Source organism: Macrobrachium rosenbergii, chromosome 1 (assembly GCF_040412425.1).
Source record: "Macrobrachium rosenbergii isolate ZJJX-2024 chromosome 1, ASM4041242v1, whole genome shotgun sequence".
In the NCBI taxonomy this organism is placed as follows: domain Eukaryota; kingdom Metazoa; phylum Arthropoda; class Malacostraca; order Decapoda; family Palaemonidae; genus Macrobrachium; species Macrobrachium rosenbergii.
In genome coordinates, this window is record NC_089741.1 from 17,820,479 (window position 1) to 17,837,516 (window position 17,038).

Here is a 17,038-nt window from a genome sequence, read left to right on the forward strand (position 1 = left end):
AAAGATATTAGGGGTCCTTCAGATTCCTTATGGTGTTCGGTCAGGAACCCTCTTAGACCAATGTCCAAGAATGCCATGTCCTTTTTTATTAGAGATCTGATTTCTGAAGCTCACTCCAATATTTCAGAGAATGATTTGAAAATGTGTAAAGTGAAGGCTCACGAAGTGAGGGCTATCTCTACTTCTCTCGCTTATAAAAGGAACCTCTCCCTTCAAGATATTGTGCAAGCAACCTACTGGAGGTGTAAGTCTGTATTTGCTTTGCATTATCTCTATGCAAGTGCAGACAGTGTTTGACGAGTGCAGCACGTTAGGGCCCTTTGTTGTATCTGGCACGGTAATGGGTAAAGGGGTAAAGGAGGATTAACCTACCTTTACTTACTTGTTTTTTGGAGTGTGAAGGTTTTTTATGGTTGTCTGTGAGGGTAAGTGTTGGTTAGTTTTACCCCACAGTTGGTTTTGGTTTTTATGGTTATACTTTTTCTTTGGTGTTGGGTGACCCCTTTTGTAATTCATGATGTTTGTGCTGCGCCTGAGCAGGGGCATACTTGTGGTATTGTCACGGCCATGTCCTAGGTGACTGATACCCAGCTTAAGCAATCTGCGACCAGGTCATTATACCTCGCGGTTGCTCTGAGGATAGCAGGTTACTGAGGCAGTAACTGTGGAATCAGCTACCTTAGCAGGTGAGGAACTAATCAATTTTCTACATTAATAACCTTAATGTTTCCAACAACTCTTTTTAGCTGTCATTGCCCCACCTCCTAAAGGTGTCAATCAGCTATATGTAACTAACAGGTAAGTTGTATGTGTTAAAATGACATTTTTATTCTAAAATAATGTTTAACACATACTTACCTGTTAGTTACATATCGAAAGCCCACCCTCCTCCCCCCACGGGACAGGTAGGCAAATTATTCTGAAGCATGTTGGAATAGTTCCTAGTACCCGACAGAGGGCAGGTAAGGGCGATCACCCGATATTCGGACTGGCGCTGCCATGCAACGTTTTGAAATTTTGCCGTGACGTCAAAGACTAAAGCTATATGTAACTAACAGGTAAGTATGTGTTAAACATTATTTTAGAATAAAAATGTCATATTTATCATTCGTACTCTCAATCACACAAAAATCACTTTCATCCATCACTACACCCCCAATTTCTAACCGTTCACACACTCTTCCAACCACGGCTACCCCTAAATTTCCAATCCCTCTTACTTCCCCCTGACAATTCCTAATCTCGCACGTATTCCTCAATTTCTCACATCCATTCTTAAATATGACATTCATACTACACCCAGTATCTACTAAGGCAATCAATCTTACCCCCTTACAACACACTTGCACACTCATGCACTCGTCAGTCTTTCCAGCAAAACCTCCCTCATGCAACAACCCCTCACGTACATGCATCACACGCACCGCTTGCATCCTAGAGGATCCACCCATTTGAACCCCCTTCACACTCAGTTTCCCGAATTCTCTGTCACAGTCACCCTTTTTCGTCTACATACACTTGATACATGCCCTTCCATTCCACATTCGTCACACTTCACTCTCGGTTCTGAACACATTCTCGCATAATGCCCATTCTTACCACAGTTGCCACATATTACATTCACTGGGTACCCCTACAACCATTAGCAATATGACCCACCTGTCCGCACCTGTAGCATTTAACCCCTATCTTTCAGACACTCCCTTACCAAATGTCCCGATTGCCCACACCGAAACATGCTCCTAAAGCCCACCTACACTCATTCTTTGTATGTCCTTCCTTTCCACATCTAAAACACTTCGCTCGACTTCCACTCACCGACCTTCCCTTTGTACACTACTATCCCTAACCCGTTCAACCCGTTGTTCCCTTACAAACCCACCATTCATCCTCACTGGCACCTCCACATTACTTGCTCTTACACTCCTATCTATTACACTATCGGCCATTCTCATTGGGCCCCTCAACACTGCATCCCTAAAGCTTCCAAACTCTGGCACTCTCTCATCTACCCCAGCCCTTACACTTACACTTCTGCTCTCTTTTATAACCCTGTCAAGCTCATAATCTTCTACAATTTCCAAAATTTCTCCCCAAGTCAACCTTTCATTCGTCCATCTTTTCTTCTCCTTCCGCTTCAAGTTCACAAATTCTCTAACTCCATCTGGCACTGTCCCTAACAACTTCCGTACTAACTCCTTACATTCATCTATCCCATCATCCCCAAACTTCTTCCTTGCCAACGTCTCCAGCCTACAAGCATACAGCGACAAGGTTTCCCCAGCTTTCATTCTTGCCTCATCAAATTCATTCTTCCTCTTATACTTAACACTCGCTTTCATACGCCTCGCTTGCTCAACTAGTCTAGTTTTCACCTTGTCATACTCAACATCTCCCACACTCATAATAACCCTATACATATCAAGCAAAAACCCAGTCAAATATTCTCCCAATTCTCGTGCCCACACTCTCTTACTTTCCCCATACTTATCCTGACAAAACCTTTCATACTCCCTAAAGAAATCATGCACATCCCTACTTCCATACTCATTATACCTTTCACACCGGGGTACCTCCTCACATACATAGCCTTTCTCACTTCTTTCTCACTTTCACTCTCACTTTCGCTACTTCCACTCTGTCCTTTCATACCCTCTTCCGAATACAAAGAGTCCACTTCCGCACTTACATTCATCTTACTCATTACACTCTTCTTCCCCTTCTTTTTATCCACTTTTATCCACTCACCTCCATCCGCCTCACTATCAGTACTATTTTTACCCTCTCCCTTCTTTCCTGCCTTTCCCACTTCCTTACCCTTCTTACCAGTTTCCTTTCCTTTTCCCTTCTTCCCTTTTTCTTCCCCTGACTTATCCTTACTTTCCCTCTGCTCCTCCCCTTGCTTTTCATTCCCCTTTTCCTTACCCTGCCCCTCATTCTCTCGTTTCTTCCTATTTCCACATCACTTTCATCACTCATGCTTCCATTCACTTCTTCCTCCTTTTCTTTCTCTCTTGCCCCTTCACGCATTCCAGAGGACCTGCCTCCAGCAGCCCCTTCTCCAAAAACACCCTTGAACATACCTTTCATCATTTCTTCCACACTTTTCATCATTCCCTCCAACTTTTTATCCACCCTCTCTTCCATTCTCTCTTCTGACTCTCTCATCTCCCCTTTCATTTCTTCTTTTGCACTTCTTAGCATTCCCCCCATCTCCTCCAACTGACTCCTCAATCTCTCATTCTCACCCCTCAACCACGTATTCTCCTCTCTCAACCTCACCAGTTCCTCTTCCATCCTTCTCTTCAGTCACACTACCAGCCACCAATCTCAATTGCAGCTGCAATACCAGCAGCCCCACGTTGGGCGCCAAATATTATGTGGCAGAATTCTAACCCACAAACAAAACAACACTCACCCTGATCTTCGGTTGCTGGAGATGGGTAAAGGTCCACGGTCACCAATCACAGCACACAAAAACCACAAAACAATATTGCAAACAAACCCTCCACCAACAACGAACGAAAAAAAAGAGACACATGCACCATCAATATCGGTACCGGTATCCAAAACAAAAAAACCAGACGAACTCCCCGTTCACTTTCAAGGTTTGACCTCAACTGCCCAAGACTTCCCCAAAACCGAAAAACTCCCGACAGACAGACAGACAGCGCCGTAAAACGATCTCCAACAACCGAACCACTCACAACGACAATTACACTCGCTCTCTCTCTCCCTCTCTCTCGCTCTCTCTCTCTCTCACAAAACGTTGGGAAATGCTAAATACAAACAAATTTATTGATCCCTCTATAGGAGAATGAAAGGAACAGATCAATGGGTGATAGAAGTATTAAGGGAAGGGTATTCTGTCCCCTTCAAAGAGAAACCTCCCTTATCCAGCTCTCCCGTCAAAATTGACGGCGTACTCCGTAGGATCAACGAAGTATTTAGCCCTCTCGGAAGAAGTGTCATCTCTCCTCAAGAAGGTGATAGAGGTGGTGGAGAATATCGAGTCCAAGGGCTTTTACAACAGGCTCTTTGTAGTACCAAAAGCCTTGGGAGGATGGAGACTGGTACTCGATGTGAGCGCGTTGAACTTTTATGTAGTGAAAACAAAGTTTCATATGGGAACAGTTCAGTTTGTCCTATCACCCATTCGTCGAGGGGACTGGGTGATATCTCTCGATATGAGACACTTACTTCCACATTCCCATCTAGCAAGACTCAAGGAGGTACCTGAGATTTGTTTTTGGAAATTAGGTTTTCCAGTTTCGAGTGCTATGTTTCGGCCTGTCGACCGCACCACAGGTGTTCCCCCCGAGTTCTCACCCCATTATCCAATTGGCTTCACCTGCTGGGAGTGAACATTTCCCTATACTTGGACGATTGGTTGATGCGTTCACCCATGAGAGAGAGGTGCATGGAGGACCTTCAAAGGACTTTGCTTTTGACTCAGGATCTAGGTTTGCTGTTGAATCTTCAAAAATCCCAACTGACTCCTCAACAGATTCTATATTTGGGGATGAAGATTTACTCAGAATTTTCAGGCTTCTCCCTCCCCAAAAAGGATGGAAGCCTGTCTCAAGAAAGTCAACCTTTTCCTTTCCCTACAGATGTGTTCAGCCACTCATTGGATGAGTCTCCTTGGCACTCTGTCGTCGATTGAACAGTTTGTGAGGTTGGGAAGGCTGCATATGAGGCCCCTACAATTCTTTTTAAGAGTCAGTTGGGATCGCAAGATAAATAAAGACTTGTGCATTTTCCCAATAATGCAATGTAGGGGCTTTTTATAGTACACAATTGGGGCAGTATGATGGGAACAGTTTTGAAGGTTATTAAATTAAACTCTGATTTTCCTTAACCTAATTTATTTCCATAGTATTACAGTGGTCTGAAGACCTTCAAGCAAAACCTTATCCTAATTTTATTTACTCTCAACACTTAATCTAACTTATTTCCTACTTACTCTTATACCTAACTTAGCGTAACTTAATACTAACATGACCCCCAAAATAACCTTTTAAACCTAACCCTAACTCATCAATCTTAATACTACCAAAAGAAACTTACTTTACTTAAATTATTTACAATTCCAAATTAAGGGAACTCCACCCCTATTACTCAAACTTTACGTAAAGTTCACAGACAGACCTTCTTGGTGGGTGTCCCTGTATTTAATCCTTTATACTGTGTCAACTGTCAGTGAATAATACACAACTGGATTTTGGTGCCACCTGTCTCCTTTTCCTTGAACTTAACACTCAACCAAACATACCCAGTCTTAACTATGGAATCACTAAACCAAACATACCCAGTCTTAACTATGGAATCACTATCACCACATTACTGTATATATTATTGGCAGAGAAAACTACTCATTGGCAGCACCCCTTAAGAAGTCTCCTCAACATTAAACCCCAGATGCACTCAGCACACAGAGTATGTTCCAAAAAAAATCACTCCTAGTCTGAGATATCACTCAGCTTGATGTTGTTGCACAGGGCCCTCAACTTCAATCTGTTAACCATTGTAGTCCCTAGAGATGGCACTTGTCAGCATCCCTCATCTTCATCATATGATGCCAACAGAAATCTCATTTTACAGTTGAAAGGGAGCTCCACTATCAATCAATTCGACTGCAATAAAAAAAGACAAAATAAACAAACACACATTCATAAACAAAACATACACACAACAACACAATGGCAGAAAACACATCATCAAATAAACAACACATGAACAAAAGTAAAGAAGTTCCGGGAGTTTGGTCCCAACAGGAGAAAAATCTTCATATAAACATCAAGGAACTGAAAGCCGTCCATTTGGGACTGCAACATTTTGCAAGAGAAGTACACGACAAAATAATTGTGGTTCATGCGGACAACACAACAGCCTTAGCTTATATAAGACTCCAAGGGGGACTCACTCATTCTCCCTTTGCGGGACAGCCAGGAGTCTCCTACTTTGGGCAGAGCAGAACTGGACCCAGCTGTTAACACGGTTTATTCAGGGGAAATGCAACTTATTGGCGGACGAACTCAGTCGTCACAAACAAATTCTCTCGACAGAGTGGACCCTGGACCGCTGGGTATGCTCCGACCTGTGGAAGTTGTGGGGAGAACCGATGGTGGATTTGTTCACAACACCGAGAAACCACTCTCCCCCCTGTTCTGCTCACCTTTTCTGGACCCATGAGCCTGGGCGACAGATGCGATGATGGTGAGGGAGGTACTGAAGGAGCTCCGATCGCATCAAAGCACCAGGGTGACATTGATAGCTCCCTTCTGGCCGAGGAAAGAGTGGTTCCCGGAGCTTCTCGAACTGCTAGGAGACTTCCCACGCCTTCTTCCAGCAATCCCAAGTCTACTCAGACAACCCCATTAGAGGAAATTTTATCAGGACACATCCACTCTGGCCCTGACAGGGTTTCGACTAGCCGCAGACTCTTGCGAGCGAAAGGCTTTTCAAGAGCTGCGGCAGAAGCTATTTCTAAATGTAGATGACATTCTACTAACAACGTCTACCAGGCAGTATTTAGACTGGTGTAAGGAGAATAACATCTCGTCTTCTAAAACCACTATAACTCAAGTGGTGGACTTTCTTCTTTACTTGAGATCCACCAGGGGCCTTTCTTCGTCTATGTTAAAAGGATATAGAGCTATGTTTAGCTCAGTCTTTAGACACAGAGGTTTAGACATTTCATCCAACCAGGATATCTCAATATCTAAGTCTTTCGACACGTCCAAAGTTAACAAGGAAAAGGTATGCCCTTGGTCATTAAATGTAGTCCTCAAGTGGCTATCTGACTCACGATTCGAACCCATGAGTTCATCATCGTTGAAGGATCTGACTAAGAAGACTAATTTTCTGGTTGCTCTGGTCACTGCGAGAAGAGTGAGCGAACTTAATGCAATAGACAGAAGGTGAAGCTGTCAGTTCCCTTACCCTTGACTTCTTGGCAAAAAACGAGAATCCTTCACAGCCATGGCCTTGTTCTTTTGCTATTAAAGGTTTATTGAACATCCTGGGTCAAGAGGAAGAAGAGAGAAGTCTGTGCCCAATAAGAGCGCTTAAATATTACATCAAGAGGACAGAGAAGATTAGAGGCCCAGCATGGAATCTTTGGTGTTCGGTTAAGAACCCGTCCAGACTTATGTCTAAAATTGCTTTATCTTTTTTCGTAAGAGACCTGATTCTTGTAGCGCACACTCAAATCGGAGAGAACGTTCTGCCTGGGCTTAAGGTTAGAGCGCATGATGTGAGAGCGGTGGCTACATCAGTTGTTTTTAAGCATAATCTCTCTCTCACTTCAATCTTACAGACTACATTCTGGAAATGTAGGTCTGTTTTTGCCATGCATTATTTGCAAGATGTGGAGATGACGTACAAAGATTGCAGTACACTAGACCGTTGTCCGTGGCTGGCGTAGTGTTTTCGGGAAGGGAACGTAGGAAGCAACACCTCTGCCTTTTTCTTCGCCTTGACAAGGTGTTGAGTTCATGGGGAGCCTGGAGGATACAAGGTACCTAGTGTGCCCACCAGTTTTTTCTGTGTAGAGGGTGGTAATTTATACTGTATATATGTGCTTTTTATGTGTGGTGTAGGTGACTATTTCTCTGGTTTTGTTTTTTTAATGTACAGTAAACCCCCCGTATTCGCGTTCTCATGATTTGCGGACTCACACATTCACAGGTTTTTCTGTGGAACATATCTAGCCATTATTCGCGGAAGATTCGCCCATTCGCGGTATTTTTCACTGAGAAATATTCACTAATTATTGTTTTCATATAGTGTTCATGAATAAATGCACTTTTTGTGATAAAACTATTAAAATACTCAGGTATATGCATTTTTACAGGGTTTTTCTATGTTTAAACTATCAAAATGGGCAGTTCTAAGTGTTTTTAGAGGGGTTTTAAGTATTCGCGGATTTTAGCTATTTGCGGGGGTTTGTGGGACGCATCCCCGCGAATATGGGGGGTTCACTGTACTGTACCTTGGGCGGGGGCATTTTATTGTTGGCTTTGTTAATGATCGGAGATTCCTTCATTGCAAAGTTTACTTCATGCTTCGTTAGCGATCGGAGTACTCCTCTGCCACGAAGTCACTCACTTCAGTAGAGGCGACCCTGGCCCTGTCGCCATGCCGCTACTCGGTTGAGATGAGCGTCAACCAGAGGCAGTATCCACCTGCGCAGCTCTCTCACCAGGCAAGAAACAACAAGCATTGTTTCAATGCTAAGCCTATTTATTCTGTTCTCATTTCATTATCATTATTAATGTCTTAGAGTACAAGCTATCCATGAATCCCCCCTCCTTCAAGGTGGATTCAGCTAAGTAATTACTGGGTAATTTACTTAAATAAAAATGACATTTTAATAATAAAATAAAGGTTTATATATAATTAACCAGTAATTACGAATGGAGCCCACCCTCCTCCCCTCACATGGACTTTGGGGCATAAACAAGAGTGAAGCTCTTGTCTTAGTTGTTTCTCTCTTTCACACAAAGTGGGCGGGGTTAGCCACCTATATAAACAAAAGACTATCGCTACCACGAATTTTAAAATTGAAGCTGCCGTTGAGTTAGAAACTCTTAGCTAAGTAATTACTGGGTAAGTATATATAAAACTTTATTTTATTATAAAAATGTCATTTCTGTTTCTGCCGGCTTTCGAGTAACATTGGGGGTTTGCTGCAGCTTTTGTTTACTGATTTTTGGTTGCATGGCTGGATTTTGGTGAAGTATTACCACTTATTTGAGTAGTCTTCAAGCTTTAATACCTTTCAGGATCATTTTTATTAGTTCTTTGGTTATTATGATGTCTGATTCAAGTTCACCTATTTTCGCTATTGTAGTGAAAATCACAAACTAGATTAATCAATCTTCATATGATTCTCATTTGGTTTGCAGTATATCTAGGGGCCAGAAATATAGAAGGGAGAAACTTGTGCTAAATGTTATGGTTAGCAAGAGTAAAAGGTACTTAATCTCAACTAGACATGTTAGAGAGGGATAGAAAGGAAAGCGGCCTCTAGAGCCGAGAAACGAGCTTCCCTTAGCCTAGAATTCTACCCTAGCCTAGGTTAGAAGATAGCTCTGCTATTCCTTCTCCCCCCCCCCCTGCCCTTTTTTCTCCTGCTTCTAGCCCTCCTATTTTTAATCCACCTACTCTCACGCCTGGCTCCCTTGCTTCCTACCTTTGCCATTGCCAGCCTTAAGTCTAGGTTTAGCAAGAAGTAACCTAGTAATGATACTTGTCCTGCCAACTCTCCTAGACAAAGGCCCCTGTCATACTCCCCCAAACCTGGGAGGAGTCATACCGGAGGTCCAATGGAGGTGGGTGGGGTTTACCCATGGGTAGTTGTTGCCCTCTCAGTTGAACTTGTTACATGTTCCCAGGTATCGGCAGACAGCCACTGGAAAGGCGTCTTGACAGGAGAGTGTGTTGTGCAAGTTGAGGGGGTGGCTGCTCGTCCCACCGATTTTTCTAGACGAAGGTCCCTTTTATAATCCCCTAAACCTGGGAGGAGTCATACCATAGGTCCAAGGGAGGTCGGTGGGGTTTGCCCACAGGTAGCCGCCCCCTCATTCGAGCCTGTCGATTGATCCCAGGCTTCAACAGATGCCGTTGGAAAGGTGTCTCTGTGGATGTGCGTCAGTTGTCATCTGACTCTCAAGACTTTAATTTGGACTGGAAGCGCCGCAAGCGCTCTCTGGACTTGTCTCATCCATTGAAGAGGCAAGCAAGGCGATGCTGGCCGCTCTTCTCTGCTTCCCAGTTAGCAGTTTTAGGAGCTGGGTGCAGTCCTCAACCTTCCTGCAGTGCAAGTGACAGTCCAGATTACTTCTCTCCTAAGCGTACTTCTTTTGGGCACCAGTATTTGGCTCCAAGCGCCCAACAATCCCTCACAGGCGCCCATGGTCTTCGTTCAAGCACCCGCCTCTTCACGAGCGCCCGACGGCAGCTCCCAAGTACTTGGCACCAGTTTCCAAGTGCCCAGCCCCCTCTTCTGAGCGCCTGGCGCTAACTCTTTAGTATCCATCTACTGCTCAGAGTGCCAAGCGCCCGTTTCCGACCGCAGATCTCCTAGCCTATGCAGCTCTCCAATTTTGGTGGGCAAGCTTTCCATCCCATTTTTGGCTACAGCTACCCCCTGGTCTCGCCTACATCGACCTTCCTGATGAGGAGCCATCCAGATGACAGACCTAGGCTCTACACAATGGTGCTTTTCTCGTCTTCTAGGAAGGCACTTAAGGCGATTGCAGTTTGGCTTTCTGCTAAGAGGGAGGAAGGTAAGGCTTCCTTTGTTTTTTCCTCTATCGTGCCTAATCCATAGGAGGTTTTACACCACCAAGGACGCTCCTTGTTCCCAACGCTTGGCATTTTCACCAGCGAAAATTATGTTTTTTGTCGGCAGAGCTTGACCTCTTTGAGTTTGAAGTTTTCAGTTTCTTGGATTAGATGGTGAGAGTGCTAGCCAAGAAGATTGAAGATTGCAATGGTTTGTGGAGACTTCACCTCCGACTGGCTAGGAGTCCTTTCTCATGTAAACAAACCATCAGGGATGGCTCTTGAACTTGCGGCTCTTTTCGCTGTTGGGGTTTTGGAGGAAAGATTTTTGGTGCTCCTGTTCCACTAAAGGAGTCACCCAGACCCAGAAGTCAGGCCTTCGATAGAAGTCGTCTTAGGAACTTCTAGCGTATTCTTCCAGTCAAGAACCTGCTCCAATGTCTGCTTCTCGACCGGAAAGTTTCCGGGACGTGGTCTCCGGAAGAACAGAACCCTCACATCAACATCAGAGAGCTGCAAACTATTCACTTAGGGCTTCAGTGCTTGTCGACCCTTGTTCACAACAAGACTGTGGCAGTCTATTCAGGCAATACCACATCCCTAATGTACATATGAAGCGAGGCGGCTCTCACTCTTTTTCTCTCTGCCAGACAGCAAGAGACCTACTTTGGACAGATCAAATTGAATGAGTCTAGTCACTCGATTTTTTTCAGGGCAAACTAATTCTAACGGATGAGCTGAGCTGTCGAATAGTAGGTCCTACCCACTGAGTGGACCTTGGATCCCCTGGTCTCTCAGAATCTGTGATACTATGGGGCAGGCAGACATTGGACCTGTTTGCCACCTCAGGGAACCATCACCTTCCTCTTGTTTGTTTTCAGGCCCTGGACCCTCTAGCATGGGTAACAGACGCATGCGGCAAGATTGGTCCCACTTTGAACGAATCAAGAGTTCAAATCCTTGCCCAAGAAATGAGGAAGAAGTCTTCTGTGCACAAGTGGAAGCCTGTCTTCTCAAGTTTTTAGAAGTGGAGTATCAGAGGGACAGAACAGTGGATTGTTAAGGTTCCGAGGGAGGGTTTCTCCATTATGTTCATGGAGAGCCCTCCTTTGGTCTCTTCTCCGTTTGTTTTGACGGCCTACTCAGGAGGCTCAGGAAAACCTTTGGCCCTTTTGGAGGAGGTCTCCTCTCTCCTTCGAAAGAGAGTCATAGAAGAAGTCGAGGACATCAACTCAGAGGACTTACACTACCGTCTGTTTGTGGCCCCCAAATCATTGGGGTTAGAAGACCAGTCCTCAGCATAAGCACCCTCAAACTCTTCGTCTGGCATCAAGACGTTCGTCAAGTTAGACGAAGTTCAGATGGGGATGAACCAGTCAGTCCTTTCATCCATTCACCAGGGCGATTGGATGATAACCTTGGATATGCAGGACGCATGCTTCCACTTTCCCTTCCATCCAGACTCCAGGAAGTATCTAAGGTTCATCTTCCAGGACTCTGTCAGGTACCCCACGTCAGCGTCTAACGCCTTTCTCCTCTCGGAGCGCCTGACACCACCCGAGCCTCTGGCATTGCCTGAGCGCCAAGTGCCATTTAAATCTCCAGTTTTGGGCTCTTTGCTTTAGCCTCTCTACAGCACCTCAAATGTTCACTCGAGTCCTCGATCCTCTAGCAGGTGACTTCATTTAATAAGCATTAACGTCAGTCTATATCTGGACGACTTGCCTCTTCAATCCCCCTCGAAGGAAAAGTGCACAAAGGACTAGTACATCTCCTTTCTGTGAGGAACTGCGAATTATCTTCTAACTTCAGAAGTCCCAGTTGGCCCCGTTGCAAGAGTTCCTCTATTTGGGCATGAGTATCAGCTCTCAGATTTTTCGGGTTTTTCCATTTGCCTTCTCTCTCAATCTACGAGGCTTACTGGGGACTCTGTCGTCCATCAAGACGTTCGTCAAGTTAGGCAACTTCTCATGAGAAGTTTTGTAATTCTTCCTCTAGGCCAACTGGGATAGGGATACTGAAATAGAAATCTGCAGCCTGGACTTTGAATATATGTACTGTACAGTGTTGAATCATGCAAATTGAGAAACTTGGGTTTCTAAGGTTAGAATCGGTGTTAGGATTGGCTGAGGATAGTTGTTGGACTCAGTTAGCATGGATTTTGACTCAACCTTACCTCAAAAATTGTGGACTTACTTACCTTAAAAATTGTGGACTTATGACTGGTTGCAATGTTAACTGCCTCAAGGTTTGAAGGCTAAGGTCCCTTAGTTTCTGCTGCTTAGTATCAATGGGGGAAAAGGTGCTTTAAGTCAATTTTGGAGACATTTTATTGAAAGGAACTCAATATAACTTGATGTTGTACTTAACAAATAAAGATCTTACTTCACATGGTGAGAAATCCCCACAACTATGAAACTCCAACAAATTTTGATGTAACACATTTTCACATTACATGTGCCTTGGGCCATACCTAGTGTAGAAAAAGTGTATGGTTTATAATTTTTCTTTCATTCTAATAGTGGCTGGCCCCCTTAATCCACTTTAAGTGTTCATAAGATTTGTTTCGTAGTATCTACATTAATTTTAATCCCCTTCAGATGTTCATAGGATTTGTTTCAGTATTTACACTAATTTGACTGTTTTTGTATGTCCCTAAACCACTCAGTTCAAATAATTTTACTGTTTTTGTATGTCCCTAAACCACTCGGTTCAAATAATTTGACTGTTTTTGTATGTCACTAAACCACTCAGTTCAAATAATTTGACTTTTTGTATGTCCCTAAACCACTCAGTTCAAATTCATTGTGAATAGAAAATGTCTGATACATGTAGTAGCTCAGGTATGATATTCTCCGTCATCTGTGCTACTAGAATTATTAGTGTGGCAAAATACAGGATACACAATTGAATGCATACATAAAATGCATGTCACAAAATTTAAAATTTTTTAAACATGAAATTTTCCTTTTATTTTTTTTTTTACTTTTTACTAATTTTGTGAAAAATTCTTTTACAGGTTATATTCGGTGAGGAAAGAGAACAGACTGGTAATCTGCTTTCTATTGACCATAATGAAGGAGTGGTCAAGTTGGACCATGCTGACGTAAAGATGTTGCAGCTTCGTTACTTATGCAAAATGAAGTAATCTTTGTAAAAATCTAAAAGACATTGGAAAAAAATTAGTAGAGTTTGGTAAAATACCAAGGATATTGTAAAACAGATCCTGATTATTTGACTTCTAATTACTGGTAATTGTTGTAAATGGATATAGCACTTCTAGGGTTTTGTGCATTGTATATGTAAATATAATTTACTTGCTTAGGATGAACTGTTGCATAAATGAAACTAAGCTTCTCAGCTTAATTTAAAGCATTATTATTCAGGTCCATCATTCTCCTGTCACAATCCATGAACTCTCTAGTTCTTTCACCAGTACAAGGAACATGTGAAGGTTGAATGTATTTTCTTAAGTTCCATATTCATATAAAAATTCCAAGGAGTTACTAAAGGTATTGTAATTTTTCTTGAAAGGTTCCTTTCTTATAAACTGCAAGGAGTTATTTAAGTGATTGTAATGTTCCAATGACTGTAAGGATCCATATTTTTTAAAAGCTGGATGGAGTTACTAGACTTGCATTGTTGTATTGATACTGTTCTTTTATGGTGATTTTGAAGCTCAAGGGCATTATTTGGTACATTGTACATTCAGATTTAAGGGTTGAGTGATGATCTTGCTCACCATGCTTTTTCTTTACTTTTAACTTGAAAATTCTTACAAAAGTAGTTAGTGGAAGTCATGTGCCATTAGTAGGGATTGTTGTAGGAGAAATTATTTTGACTTCAGAAACACTTTCGCTTTGAGTTTGAGTGCTTGCACACATCCTTATTTGTAATAATCTTTCAGACTTCTTGAGCTTCAATATTAAGACCATTTCCTTAGGCAAGTGCAAGTAACCCTAGTAACTGAGAATTGGTAATTCTCACAGTGTTCTTAGTTTTGCAAGAGTGTCTTTTCATTTCTATGCAGTCTCAAAACCAACCCTGCTCATAGGTGAGTAGTGGTAACTCGGCTGAAAGGTGTTGCATACAAAGAACATTTTTACAACTGTTCTTCAGTGAACAAGAATACATGGCCTAAAATGTCATATGTGAAAATACAGTATTTTTGTAATAGTTTTGCTTTTAAGGACTTACAAAAAATTATAAGCTGTGAATTGGAAGGAAGGCTAACTTGAGAAGACTTTTTTTTAATGGAACATCTTTGAGAAATATTAGTCTTTTGTGGTTTTTCAGCAAAATTCAAAAAAACTTTCTAATATTAGTCTTTATTTCAGTGATGTCATTTGTTGGTCCCTTTTGTCCATATAGAATTTGTTCAAGCTCAGCATGCACTACAATTAAAAGTTGTGAGCTATTCAAGGAGAGAGGGATTTGTAACCCCTGTTATAGCTGTCTGAAGAAGGCAGTTTAAAATAATTATTTACAATTTTTCAGAAGTAATCTGGGTTATTTGGGGGGAGGCATTTCAAGTACAGCAGATGTCTCTTTGTGCCCAGTTAAATTTACTTTCATATCATATATTAGGTCTGCTGTAGATTATCAGCTATGATTCTTGGGGGTATATTCCATATTATTGTTATATAGATAAAGTATGTAATTAATTAAAAAGATTTAAACTGTTGTTTTGTATTGAAATCCATTAAATGTTCTATACATTAAATGTTCTATACAAAGATATTAAAGTAATGTCAGTAATTTATAATTGTGATATTTTTGTGTATCAGTATGCAGAACTAGCTTAAATTGCCAACACAGGGTATAAAAGGAGAGAAACCATACATTATACAGTTTCCACTGCCTTTCAGCCTTTTGGCTAAAATAAAAGTGTAGCATATAGGGTTTCTCTGTATATGCTTGGAATCATAGCAAGTACCACTACTCCCTTAACTATGGTTTCAACCACTCCTTACCTGCCTTGCATAAGAGAGGAGGATTAAATCCCAACACTGACTTCCTCTTCAGGATTTACACGACTGACCACTGAATTAGCAGGCCCATAATTTATCCACTCAACACAGAAGGCATAAAAGGAGTGAAATTATATATGGTTCCTACTACTTCTTAGCCTTTTGGCTAGAATCAAAGTGTAACATACAGGGTTCCTCTGTATATGCTTGGAATCATAAGTACCACTATTTCTCTAACTATGGTTTCAACCACTCCTTACCTGCCTCCCATTAGAAAGGAGGATTAATTCATCCATTCAGTGCTGATGGTGCAGGTAGGGGTAAAATCTCAGGGGTACAGTAGTACCTACTGTGATTCCAAGCACATGCAGTTGCATGGATGGTTCCTCTCCTTTTATTCCTTTTGTCACTGAGTTGATAAAACATTGGCTTGTTACATAAGTGGTCAGTGGTTCAGATCTTCAAGGGTTTTGTTAGCACGTGTTTTCTGACAATATTGCTGGCATGTTACGTAGCTCAACACTTGGTGGCAAATAACAAACAACAGTCAATCAGATTCTGTTCCCTACTGAGGTGACTATATTTTGAATATGTTTTGTATAAAATTGTCCTCTTGTGAGTCACACTAAGAAACAGAATACAGTAGGCTGTTAAGTCTTAATTTCCAATAACTATATAAAGCTGTAAACTACAAGTAAAGACAAAGGAAATTGGCTTATTTTTTTATCGTTCACTTACCAGCATATTGTGTGTGTCAGATCAAACATTCCTGCAGATGCCAAACAATTTTAAATCAGCCACTTGTGACGTACTCTGTCCAGCTGAAGACGTGGAATTTTTTTGGTCTCGTCTTGTTCCATTTCAAGATGTTCATATAACGTATCCTGAGGAGATAGTAAGTGTCAGCATTTTTCTGTAATGTTAGCTAAAATTAGCCATATTTTTCCATCGTGTCCTTAGAGGCTGTTACTTAAAATTCAAAACTAGCATAAATTTTTAGGAAATGCTGAGCTCAAATAGCAAACTTCCATAGAACAGGATGCTCATATTGAGCAAAGAATATAATATTATTGCATATGAAAAATGAATACAATATGCCTAAATTATAAGCATTTATGCACAAATAAGAAAAGAAAGTGAATTATGTCTGATTACACACAAGCTGTACTTGTAAGTAGGGTTGTTTCTATTTATGCATGGTCTGTTACCCATAGCTAAATTATTTAAATAAGGTAATGTTTGATTCCAAATTTTGCACACAGACACCATCTTAGCCAGCAAACCTTGTTCATTTATTCTTCTAAACTTTCATGTCCCAGCAAGAAGCTTCAGTCATGACCTAGCAATTCACAATGGGAACTGTGTGTCTAGTATGTCAGCAAATCATCAGGATTCTTGATGTAATACATAAAGAGAGAAAGAACTTTCCCAAACTGGCCAGAACGCCTAAGAACAGTGAGTAACACTCTTGGGAAATAGCTCATGAATAAAAAAAAATGGGTTCTAAAAACTGGCCAGAACGCCTAAGAACAGTGAGTAACACTCTTGGGAAATAGCTCATGAATAAAAAAAAATGGGTTCTAAATATTTCTCATGGAAATCCATCACTCATACAGTAGTCCCTCTATTAATCACTTTCCATTAGTTGCACTGTGCAGATATCTGTATTTTTTTTAATGCAAGTGGTTACACGAATTTATTTGTGCAGAGATAAATGCTCTGGATTGGGGAGAAAAATACTGTGCTAAGTCTGATAAACTCTTGGTACTGTAAAT

At 41.7% G+C, this 17,038-nt stretch overlaps 1 protein-coding gene across 3 annotated transcripts in view; it reads left to right on the plus strand.

The window, feature by feature from the left end:
- Positions 1–14,976, plus strand: part of Spt5 (Transcription elongation factor subunit Spt5) — a 55,205-nt gene extending 40,229 nt beyond the window's left edge. For all 3 annotated transcript variants that reach the window (XM_067100869.1, XM_067100098.1, XM_067101563.1), the window contains exon 22: positions 13,313–14,976. In XM_067100869.1, the coding sequence (XP_066956970.1) occupies positions 13,313–13,441 (129 nt within the window). In that variant the 3' untranslated portion in view covers positions 13,442–14,976. The remainder of the gene's footprint in view (positions 1–13,312) is intronic.
- The last annotated feature ends 2,062 nt before the right edge of the window (positions 14,977–17,038 follow it).